The sequence below is a fragment of the Nannospalax galili genome, unplaced genomic scaffold (genome assembly GCF_000622305.1).
Source record: "Nannospalax galili isolate Female #2095 unplaced genomic scaffold, S.galili_v1.0 scaffold639, whole genome shotgun sequence".
In the NCBI taxonomy this organism is placed as follows: domain Eukaryota; kingdom Metazoa; phylum Chordata; class Mammalia; order Rodentia; family Spalacidae; genus Nannospalax; species Nannospalax galili.
This window is the reverse complement of record NW_008344644.1, coordinates 1,455,594-1,468,031: the sequence shown is the minus strand read 5'-3', so window position 1 is coordinate 1,468,031 and position 12,438 is coordinate 1,455,594. Positions and strand designations below refer to the sequence as shown.

Sequence of the window (12,438 nt, the reverse complement as noted above, 5' to 3'; positions counted from 1 at the left end):
GGACTCAAACCCTGGTCTTCTGCAACAGCAGCCAGTTCTCTTAACTGCTGGGCTGTCTTTCCAGCCCTATGCTGAGTTTTTACATGTGTTTCAGTTGCTACACAGGCTAGCCTATATGCTTTCAATCAGGGATGTGTCCAAGGGTAGGCCTTCTACTTGTCTCTCACGTCCTTCAGTCTTCTGATGAGCACTCCTCCATGATGGCAAAGTGGTTCTATGGGTCTAGGCACCACCAGCTACTGTTTCCCTGCTGAAACCTGTAGGAATGACTTTTATTAATGGACATAATCTGGACTAATGACTTGTAATTAACCCCAGCAAAACCACACCCATGCTCTTGCAATCTAATGACTGGGGTGTCTCCTTGACAGTTTGGTACTCCACCCAAAAAGAAGATGAATGAATGCGGGCATGCTTGAGAATTAACATATCAAAGCAGACCCACTGGACACTGTGGAGACTGAGAAGGATGCATGACCTTCAATGAATGAGGTAGTGGGCATGAAAAGGCCAGATGGGTCTATTGACATAAGGATGGAGTTGAACTTGAAATTGTACTTCCCAATGAAATTGGACAAATCATTTTGAATAAATTATGGGTATGACTGATGAGGCATGAGGTAGAAGAAACAGGGTTTGAGAGATAGTTCTATTGGCACAGGGTAGGGACACAGGCAGCTCCCTCTGTACAGGTTGAGGGGAAAAGAGAGAGCCATTTGCACAGTTCTGGGAGACAGCTGATTCTAATACCTAGCTAAGGGAATTAATGTCCTCCAGGTTTGGACCCACTCTTAAAAACTTATTTTAGCTGGGCGTGGTGGCACATGCCTTTGATCCCAGCACTTAAGAGGCAGAGGCAGGTGGATCTAGGCAGAGCCAGGCGGATCTCTGTGAGTTCAAGGCCAGCCTGGTCTACATAGCGAGTTCCAGGCCAGCTGGGGCTACAAGGAGACCCTGTCTCAAAAAGACAAAAATAAAACAAATAAAGCCCAACTTATTTTAAGAGTCAGGCTTTTATCTTGTTCAGGTTAGTTATAATACTGGTGTAAATAATTAATGCCCATAGGAACCACAGTACCAGATCCCCACAGCCTGTCTCTTCATCTTGATTTTGCCACATAAGGAGCAAATACACTCGGTATGTTGACTGACTTTACCAATTTCCTTCTCCAGTTTCCAGAAGGAGGCACATCACAGCAGGTTTGGTATTTATGGATGATACAGTCTTTGGCTGCGTTTTTTCATGATTTGCCAACTAGGTCCCAGCCCAGAGAGCACTGGAGTCAAATGTGTGTTAGCACTTTCCTGATGCTGCAATAAAACACCATGACCAAGGTCACTTATACAAGGAAAAGTTTATTTGGATTATGACTCCAGAGAGAGAAGAATCCATCATGGCCAGGGAGGCAGCCAGAGCAGAAAGCTGAGCGCTCACACCTTCAAGTAGGCACAGGAAGCAGAGAGAGAAAGCTGCAAGTGGGACAAGGCTCTGAACTCTCAGAGCCCATCCCCAATGACGTTTCCTACAGCAAAGCTGCACTTCCTAAACCTCTACAAACAGCGCCACCAGCTGGGGCCAAGTACTTAAATACTTGGAGCCTATGGAGGACACTTCTCATTCAAACCACCACAGGTACTTAGGGGAACACCACTTATTTCATTTATTAGGTAACTTGCAAAGAAAGTGAGTGGCTGTATCTGGTGGTGCACAACTATAATCCCAGCACTGGGGATACTGAGGCAGGAGGATTACAAATTCAAGGCCAACCTTGATGACTTAGTGAGACTGTCAAAAGAAAGAAAGACAGGAAGGGAGGGAGGGAGGATACGAGGTAAAAGACTTAAAAAATAGTTTTAAACAGCTGCACTAGAGGGCTCAGTGCTTAAGAACACTTGCTGTGGTGGTTTCGAGTCCCAGCACCCACATGGCAGCTAATAATTGTAACTCCAGCTCCAGAGGCTCTGACACCCTCTTCTGGTCTCTGCAGGGCACTGCACATATGTGGTGTACTTACATTCAATGCAAACACTGATACACATAAAAGAAAAACAATTAAACAAAACACCTCCAAACCATCTACACTTAGAAGTTTGAATTATTTAGCTGGGTTTTGTGGTACATTCCTGTAATTCCAGAACACAGGATTATTTCCATAAGTTCAAGGCCACTCTAGCTACATAGTCAGTTCCAGGCTATCCTGAACTACAAAGTGAGACCAAGCTTCAAAACATAATTGTTAAAAATGAATAAATGCCCCTTTCTAAAGAGATAGTCCATCCTTTATATGTAAGAGTATAATAAGTTAACAGTGTTATGAGATGTATCTTGGAAGAAGCTTCAAGTAGCCTCTGAACAAATGGACAAGAAGTAGCATGTAGCACCTCGTGAGGACAGCAGGAAGATGACCCGAAGAACAAGATCCAAAGCAAAGAGTGCTTCATTATGGCAACCTGCTTATCTGCGACAGATCTTTGTGCTAGACAGCCAAATGTCTAATTTACTCCCATGGTTTCCTCTGTGCCTGCTCTATAATTTATCCTCAAGTAATTTTTGTTGAATTAATAAAAGTATTTTTCAAAGATCATTTGCATCAAAACCACCCTGTCCTGAAATGCAGATTTGTGGGTTCCTCCTGTAGAGATGGATGCTTAGTAGACTGGAATTCTGCTTTTTTTTTTCCTCTTAATTTTTGTGATGAGTTTTGACTGTTGCTCAGGCTGCTCTCCAATTCCTGAGCTCAAAGAATCCCTCTGTCCCAGCCTGCAGGCAGCTGTTTATTACAGACCTGAGCAAGGATGCAGAGCCCTGCAGTTTGCCTTCTTCACACACCACCCCAGCCCCACGCCCTCTTTCACAGCTGAAGTTCAGTCTCCTCACTTTGCTGAGAAGATTGAGGCTCCATTTCTTGCTCTGCTGCACACAGTCAGAGCAAAACCCACAGCTATCAAGTTCTGGAAAGTTCCTTGGTTTCCTGCTGTGTGCTTTCAGCATCTGGAAGACAGGAAGGCATCCATTCAGTGTTAAGGTTTTACTTTTCCTGGCAGTTAGGGTGTGTGTGTGTGTGTGTGTGTGTGTGTGTGTGTGTGTGTCCCTCCTGTGTTCCAGAGTAAACCCAACTTCTTGTATTTCTAATTACAATTAAAATTGGAAATTCTTGTTCATAACTGTGAAAGTCTAATGCTTTGCTATTTCACATAGAGAAGTGAGAAAGTTTATTCCTCCAAGTGAGGACTCCATCTATTCTTCCCCGAGGCTCACTACTGTCTTCCAAGTGGAAGTCATTTTTATATGTCACTGGGAAATACAGGATGTGAGCTTCCCAGTAGCATCCTTCAGTGGAAATCTTCACAAAACTTTCCTGGGAGTCTCACGAAAGGCAAGCTTTTCTGGAACTTCTCCTCTAAAGCTCCTTCAACTTCCTGAGCATGTTTGACAACGTAAAGCTTAGGTAAACTATGTGAATGAGTTGGGATTATTTTTCAGTTTTAGACAAGATCTCTTTGAAGAGAAATTCGAGTTAGGCAACAGCTAAGGAACACAGGGCCTCTACTGCTTTGGATTATGGGAAAATAATTAGCCATAAAGCGACGGGCATGTCAACATGTTCCAATACACTTAACCTAAAGCAGGCAGGTGGAAGGACTCAAATCATAGTTTATACAGAAATGTTCTCATTTTAAGGAGAATGCGTGGACTTATTATTGACAAAGCCGGCACAAGACTTTCATAACTTAAACTTCCCATCCTTGGGGGTCTCTGGTCATGCTGGTCTGCCTCGGGATTGTGGCACTCAGCCGGATGACTCCTAGAGGGATCTGGGTGGGTGTGGGTAGCTCTCAGGCGCTGTGGTCCCGGGTGTGGGCCTTACACCTTCCAGGCGCGGGTTCTGCCGCCGGGGTCAAGGGGCAAGCAGGTGGGTGGCGGGGCACAGCAGGGGTCTTGGCAAACCTGCACCCTTCAGTCGCCAGGCGCCGCTTTCTTGCTTCCAGACAGAGAACTTGCGAGTTCTTTTGATCCTGGCGGCTTTCGCTGGCGGTCACCGGAGAGCCACAGTCTGCGGCGAGGGACTGAGCCCGGGGACCCTGTGCTGGCCGTTCGACCGGCCGGGATCTCTCCCCGCACCCCACGCCAGGACACCAGTACGTCCCTCCGGCCTAGCCCAGCGTGCGCGGGAGGCGGTGCGCTTCCCACCGAGGGTCCAGCGCCCAGACCCGCCCTCGGCCCCGGGGCACCCGCGGTCCCCAGCGCCGCCCGCTCCCCGCCTCCGGTCCCCGCCCCGCGCTCGGGGCGCATAGACACCGCGGCGCGACGGGTCCCAGGGTCGCTCAGCTGCGGACGCCGGGGCCATGCAGCCGGCTAAGCCCGGCGGCCCCCTGCCAGCCCTGCTGCTGTTGGCGCTGGCGCTGTCCCCGCACGGGATCCAGGCGCGGCCCCGGGGGCGCAGAGCATCGCGCGTCGGGGAGCCCAGGCCAGCGCTTTCTCTCCTGGCAGCCGGAGCTCGGCCGCCCAGAGCCTCCCGGAGCGCAGGTAAGCCTGCGCCCCGGCCCCATCCTCCCGTGAGCCCGCATCCTCTGGGCTCTGGGCAAGGCGCTCACTTTGGGAAGATGGATTCAGCGGAGAATACACATCTGCAGCTTCCCTTCCTGGGGAGGTAACCGGTTCGCTAGATTGGCCTAGGTTGACACTTCAGTAACAATCTGGCAGGCAAAGAAAACAGCTTTACTGCTCCTTCCCAGGGGCTGGAGGTCTTTGTGGAAATAAACTGACCTCTAGCAGCAGGAAGACCTGGGTTTCAGCCTCACCTGCCAGGCTGTGGGACAATTTATCCACCTGTCAGCATCTCAGCCCTGTGTCCTCTGAAGCGGTCCTGAACATTAACTAATATGACCACCATTAGACCCCTAACATTCCAGAATACCCTTTCCTTCTCTTAGGCTGGCCCGAGGCCTGGGTAGTAGCAGCCAACTTCTGTAAGCTGCCAAGGCTGGTGTTGGCTCCAACCTTTCCTAGGTAAGATAGAGGGGACTAAAGGCTACCAGCTCCTTTCATGCCAGTTCTGAACACGCAGGTTCCTGCCACTAAGATGCCTGAGAAGGTGTGTGTGTGTGTGGGGGGGTAGTTGTCACGATAGAGAAACAGGATTCTTACAGACAGAAAAGATGTGTAGATCAAGAGAAAAAGGGAAAACGCCGAGAGGCAAGTCTAATTTGTGCCCCCAAATGTCCTTCAGTGTGGGTCCATCCACTGGAGCCTGCAGAGTCCCATTCTTACAAGAGACTGTCTCTGCCCCTTTCAGCAGCCACTGGTGGCCAAAATTTCCTTAGGTTGGTTTGGGGTTTTTTACCCACTTCATGCTTCACTTTTAAGAAAGCACAGAGGGACTAGGTTGCTTGTTTTTTGAGATAGCATTTCACTATGTCGCTGAGATTGTTTAGATTCACTGTGTAGCACAGGCTGGCCTTAAATTCAGAGAAATCTTCCTGCCTAGCCTCCCAGGTGCTGGGGTGACAGGCATGAGCCACTAAGCACATTTTTATTTTTCTTTCTTAATAGTATGATCTAAATATATACTTAGCTACTCCACAGCTTCTACTGAGAACCTGTCTTCCCATGCTAGCTATCATGCAGAGGGCTGAGGCTGTGCAGACCTCTAGGCAGCCAGGTCTCTGCCCTTTATAGCACATTTGGGGAGGGAAGGAAGAACAGCATGCAGGGTCACCCAATGAGCCAGACAGAGAGGTGGTAGGAAGCCATCCATGAGAGGCTGGGAGCAGTGAGCTCAGTAGGGGGTGCTGTGATGGTCCCACTTTGGCTTAATCATTATTTATTTATTTAAAATTATTTTATCATTGTTATTTTTTAATTATGTGTATATGTATGTGGGTTTGTGCATGTACCTTCAGTGGAGTTAGAGGCAGTTGTGAGCCACCTGATTTGGGCACTGGAAATCAAACTCGGGTCCTCTGGAAGAGCAGTATCATTCTTAACCGCTGAGCCATCTCTCCAGTCCCTGACTTAATAATTATTGCTAACCAAAATATTTATCTCAGAGGATCCAGTGACATTTTGGAATGTAAAAGGAATGTGAGAAAAAATCTCAAATTGCAAAAACATTTATGGTAACGCATTGATTTAGAGCTGCTTCATTTAAGGTTAACTTGCTTTCTCTCTGGTTCAAGACAATGAAGGGAGATGGGGATTTAGCTCAGTGGTAGAACACTTTCCTAGCACATGCAAGACCCAAGGCTCAATCCCCAGCACCCTCTCCCCTAAATGAGGCGTGAAAGATAGTAGGCTACTGGTCACCCTCAACATTTACTGCCTTCTACAGCTGCCTAAGCTGGCCTTACTTTTTGATTAGTGTACTTCATTGACACGGGGAGAGGAAGGGTAGCTACTTACATCTGATGCTGAGTCTGTGAATGGAGCTCTTGACAGGGACCAGGAACAAACAGGGACATAAATACAACGATGAGGACCCATCTGGATGTTCTCACAGGATATGCTCAGGGGTGGCAGGAGTCATAACTCATTCTGGAAGAAACATCTCCTAGATCTGGGAGGCCAAAGACTCTCATCCCTGTCAGATGTGCCTGTGACTCTGCAACACAATCAACACTACCACCCAACTTAATTTGTGAGAGGAAGAAGTACAGGGGACTCAGGATGCCCTGGACCTGCCACTGGGCTGCCACACAATGGCCCAGAGGCCTCTTCTCCTCATGCTTCATTTTCTTTTTTCTCTTCTTCCCTCCTTCCCTCTCTCCCTTCCTCCCTCTCTCCCTCCTTCCTTCCCATCGTTCCTTCCTTCCTCTGTGTCTGCAGGCCTTAGTTTTGGAATCCTTGCTGCACAGGAAGGTAGAAAAAACTGACTCAGGCTCAGTTTCTCTTTCTGTATCCTGACTATGTCAGTTGCTCCCGGCACTGAACTCTGGAGGACTTCTGCATACCACACCAGTAATATTGCAGTAGGTACCAGCTGGGCTTTTAATTCGATTATGTCCTAAAGATACAGTGCCAGAACCCACAGGCTAGAGATTCAATTTCTAAGACTGTCCCTGTCTCAGATACCAGTCACAAGCCCCAGGTAGTTCTTCTGTGTTTCTGACTCTCCAACTAGGAGTCAAGGTTCCCATAACCCTCTTCTCAGGTTCCATCCATTTGCTACAGTGACCCACAGAACTCAAAATCACTTTTATTGGTTTACCATAAAGGATACCACAAAGGATACAGATGAGGAGATGCATAGGACAGGGCAAGGCGTTTGGGGACTTTCATGCCCTTCCTGGGTGAGCCACCCTCCATGCATCCTCTTGGTGTTCAGCTATTCAGAACCCTGAACTCTGTGCTTTCCCATTTTTGTGGAGGTTTCATTACATAGATAGGTTTGAGTAAATCACTGGGCAATAGTGATGAACTCCACCTTCAGCCCCCACCTTGAGGCTGCCTAGAAGCTTCTGCCCTCAGTCAACTCCTCAGCATACTAGTACTTCCAAGATTCCAAGGAGTTTAGGATTTGTATGCCAGGAAGGCCAACTATGTATTTCTCAATATCATGACATGGAGTTGCACAGACTCCCTTTTCAGTAGGCTGGCCAGCTTCCCTAAGAAGCTGATGTGAGACGTAAGTCTGGGACAAGAGCTGCCAACCTGGACACCTTCCCTGGAGTTGTTGTGTGTGGTTGTTAGGCACCCAGGAACACTGGTGATTGGCCACCTGCGGCCTTCTTTCCTCCCCACAGCACATTTCTATCCATGTATGTATTTGCCTATTCCTTTAGCCAATCACCAACATCTGAGGTCACTCTCAGCTCAGTGTAGCTAATAGATGGCATCTGGAATACCTAGAATGTGTTCTGTTTTACTCTTTCCCACTGCCCTGGTTCAAGCCCTCATGAGCGTGTTGGAGAGTGACTTTCTAGGTTGCCTCTTTTCACGTCACTGCTTCCATCCGACTGGAGTAAGAATTGAAATGCGTGTGTTTCCATAGTTTTCTTCCTGCCCTTGGATTCCTGCTCTTTTCTCCCATCGCCTCTATCATCACAGTGTTAGGAAGGAACTCAGGACCCCACCCCAAACTGCCAGAAAAAAGGGACCCTTGGGCACTCACCACCAAAATGTAGACAAGATCAGAAGACTGAGAAACAGGCTGTGGTGGAAAAAGAGATTTGGAGGAGTTTGAAATAGGAAGGAAACTGGCTAAAAACTGTGGTACAGAAGGGTACAGAGAGGCTTCTGTTTTTATTATGCCCTCGCTGGGACATCATAATTACATCCCACTTCTATTAATTCTGTAGAATTTCTCCTCCTCCTCTTCCCCCCCCTCCTCCTCCTCATCCCAGCTGGCCTGGAACTCGCTATGTAGACCAGGCTGGCCTTGAACTCACAGAGATCCACCTGCCTCTCCTCCTGAGTGCTGGGATTAAAGACATGCTCCACCATGCCCAGCTAATTCTGTAGAATTTTAAAGGCCAGAGTTGCAGAGGGCTTGTTTTAATGTAAAATCTTGCTGATGGCAAGGCTTCAAGAAAAACTGAAGACACCATTGGGTAGATTATTTTTTAAAATGACATTTAATTAAGTAGTACTGGGTATGGACCCTCCCTAATCACCATCTGCACTAATATCTTTTGATTTTCCAAGCAGATCCTAATCTTCTGCAAAAGCCGGGCACCCCTCACACAGGCCATTCACATCCCTTTGTGACTTCTTCCCTTTCAGTGCGGCGCAGAGGCCTCTGTGGCTGTCAGGCTCAGTACTGACTCCCCACAGATGCTGTTCTTACTCCATATCTGCTGCTCTGTGGTGTTCTAGAATGTCCTTCTCTCGCTTTTGCCTACTGGAACTCTGTCTGCCCATCTAGGCCCCTGTGGAAAAATTAACTGCTTTTCCTTGCCCTTCTAACCTACCAATCAATGTAGAAGAGATCTTGACCTTAAATGGTATACCCCCCCCAGGGGGGGAAGAGCACATAATCTACTTCACAGTGTACACAAGCTGGTGTCCTTGAATCCAGCTCAGTCTGGATGCATTCCACCTAGAGACAGGGTCTGACTCCAAGAGTGCTTCCACACATACATCCAAGCCCCCGAAATCTCCGATGATCAAATATACAAGAACAACAATTAAATTCATCTGGGGTTAATATGGATTGCCGGATAGGAAAGTACAAACTCAAGAAATCTTAGAGTTGGTCTTTTTAAAAAAAAGATTTATTTTTAATTATGTACATGTGAATGCAGGTGCTGAAGTGGTAGTTGTGAGCCGCTTGATATAGGTGCTGGGAACCAAACTCAGGTCCTCTGCAAGAGCCACCTCTCCAGCCCCCAAACTCAAGAAATCTTGAAAATGTGCTCTGAGGTTTTACAAAATGGTGACTATATTTATGTAACTGCAAAAGGGTTAGGAATTTCATCACTTGTTAGGCATTATGGTCTTTGCTGGCAGAACGGAAGCTGGCACATAAGAAAGGCCTTGCTGCTGTCGTGGTCTGTGGGTAGTCTAGAGGTAAGAGACCATGGTACAGAGAAGGTCAGCAGAGGTTAACTGTTTCAGGAAACTGGTTTGGCCCTGGTGTGTGTGAGGCAGGGTTGTGGCAGTATGTGTGGGGGGTCAGGGATGCCATGTCTGCAGCCTGGTTCAAAGGTTCAAGAGTGGCCCTGTCTGAGATGTGATTAACTGGTCTCCCAGCTCCACTTCAAGGGCTCTGCATCAGTGCTGAGGCCCAAATGGTTTAATTTGTTAGAGCAGATAACAGAACTCAGGGAAACTATACTCGCACTTAACCTGTTTATCATACAAAAGGTTACGAAGGATACAGATGAAGAGATAGATGGGGCAAACTTATGGAATTTCCATGGCTGCTGGGTGGCAAGCTACCCTCTACTAACTACATGTGCAGCTATCTGGAAACTCTCAGCCATTTTATGGATTTTATGGATGTTTCATTACCTGGGCAGGATTGACTGAATTACTGGTCCTCAGTGTTGAACTAAAGTTCCAGCCCAGCCCTGTATGTTGCCTTGATGTTTCTTTTGGTAACCACTTACCAGGCATCAAACTATTAGCATGTAGAAGACTTGGTCATCTCAGAGAGCCTAAGATTTTAGGAGTTGTATGTCAGGAATCAGGTCTAAGAGTGAATATGTATTTCCCAGTATCACAACTCTCTTTCTTTGTGGTGTCTCTACAGTTATTTCTATGGTCAAAAAGAGCCGAGCCCTAAATTAATTTGGCAAACACTCCATAGTTCTATTTTAAAAAAACAATCTCAAAAACTCCCTAAATATACTCGAATACTGCTTGCCCTTGCACAATAATGGAATTTATTTGTGCAATCCAAATGCCCTCTATCGCAGTCTGTAACAGTTCCCTCTGCCCACTCAGTTATGCCTCATACTCAGTGACTAACAATTTCTTCCAGATGAAATAATGAAAAGAACATTTTGCTACTTTTCATATCACCAAGGAAGAAGAAGGTATAGTCTTTCTTCCTCCTCCTCCTCCTCCTCTTCTTCTTCTTCTTCCTCTTCTTCTTTCTCTTCCTCTTCCTCTTCCTCTTCCTCTTCCTCTTCCTCTTCCTCTCCTTCTCCTTCTCCTTCTCCTTCTCCTCCTCCTCCCTCCTCCTCCTCCTCCTCCTCCTCCTCCTCCTTCTTCTTCTTCTTCTTCTTCTTCTTCTTCTTCTTTTTGGTTCCCCGGCGCCCTACCCACCCCAGAAAGGGTCTTATTGTGTGTAGTCCAGGCTGGCTTCAAACCTCAATTCTGTCAGCCTTCTGTGTGCCAGGATTACTGGTGTGTGCCACAATACCATTAAACGTGTTTCAGGTGCATAGCCTGATGCATCATTATTCGTCTACACAGGGAAAAGGACTAGCTTAGTCAAACAAGCATGTCCAATATTAAAATACTAATATTTTCTTTGCAGAGTTATGTGGGGCTATTTGTTTCACTGAAAGCTGTCAGCACGGGAAGAGGTCAAGGTGGGAAGGTTATCTATGATATTTGTCATATGTATTTGGCAGGTGCTATGACTAGAGGTCTGTTGGGCCCGGTAGCCAGCTGCTCTGATCATAAAAGCTCGTTGTGAGTAGCCAGAGCTCACGTACATAGATGAATCTCTGCTTATTCACAGTCTTCTGGCAGGAGCTGTTGTCAGCTTGCAGGAGCCCATCTAAATCACTGCAAAGTGGAGAAACTGGGCAGGAAGCTCACAGAGTCACCCAGAGCTGCTTCTCTTCCCTGGAGCATTACATTTTTTTAACTTTAAAAAAATTTATTGAGAATTTTATACATGAATATAAGGTGCTTTGATTAAATCTACACCCACTCCCTCCCCTCCAACTCCTCCCATACCTCCCCATCACTTTTTCCTGAACAACTTTGTGTACTCTTCTCGAGAAGTAAAGGCAAGAAGAGTGGTTAGCATTACAAGTTGTACACAGGGAACCAGAGAAAAAGTTAAAACAGGACAAATTTCAAATGTTCCTATCAGAGTCCATTGGGATTTCTTGACGAGCGTTTCCAAAAGCATCCCTCTATTGGGTGCCTCCTCATTTTTCTTTTGTCTTCCAAGGCTGAAATCGAGAGTGATGGATTCAGGATTTGCTTTCAGGCGTTTTGATAAAAGCTGGAGTCAAGGATGGACTCGAGAGTGATTGACTCAGGATTTGTTTTCAGGGATTTTGATAGCTGTTGGAGTAGGTAGAATCAGTGTCAGTTCCCTCTCAAAGGCTTCTAGATAGGGGGAGAAAACACATTCAGCCATCATTTTAGAACAATAGTAGGTTGTCTCCCTTAGCTACAGGTGGGCACTACAGTATTGCAGACCAAGAGTTGAAGTCTTACATCTGAGCAGCACTTTGTGATTAGAAACAAAATTATCAATGAGAAATAATTGTATAACATTTAATATGGACTTAGGTCTAATGTCTGGAAAGTGTAATCCCTTGAACTCTTAAAGAAACATATTGATCACTTTAATCTTTCATTATACTTTCCTTTTGGGTGTTTAAGACTATACATAGGCCCAAATAAACCAATTTATTTTCACTCTTCAGGTCATTGGAGGATCTGTTCCTCAGGGGTCACATGGGCTTGGGAGGAGCCCCTGGCTCCTTTCTTTTACCAGTTCTGTCTATGTGAAGATCAGTCAAAGGTCCTGCTCGACCTTGGCTGGCTTTACTCGGAAGCATGGAGGAAATGTTTCCTCTGTGTTGACCCTCTTCTTTGTAGACTGGACACTGGTTCAAGTCCATCTGGTGGGGTCGCCATGGCCTCCCTGAACAAGAGGACAGGTGGGTGACTCACCACAGTTACAGGACATTTTGAGATGTTGGAGCATTACTTTTCAATCACAGATTACCTAGGGAAGCCAGAAGTTTTCTTACATTCCTGAAAAAAATAATCACACTATTAATTAATTAATTAATTTATTTATT

General features: G+C 46.5%; 1 protein-coding gene across 1 annotated transcript in view; it reads left to right on the top strand.

Annotated features, from left to right (window-relative positions):
• Positions 1–4,198: 4,198 nt before the first annotated feature.
• The window catches only part of Alkal1 (ALK and LTK ligand 1), a 24,681-nt gene continuing 16,441 nt past the window's right edge, over positions 4,199–12,438 (top strand). The window contains exon 1 of the mRNA XM_008840905.3: positions 4,199–4,528. Within this exon, the coding sequence (XP_008839127.1) occupies positions 4,348–4,528 (181 nt within the window). The 5' untranslated portion in view covers positions 4,199–4,347. The remainder of the gene's footprint in view (positions 4,529–12,438) is intronic.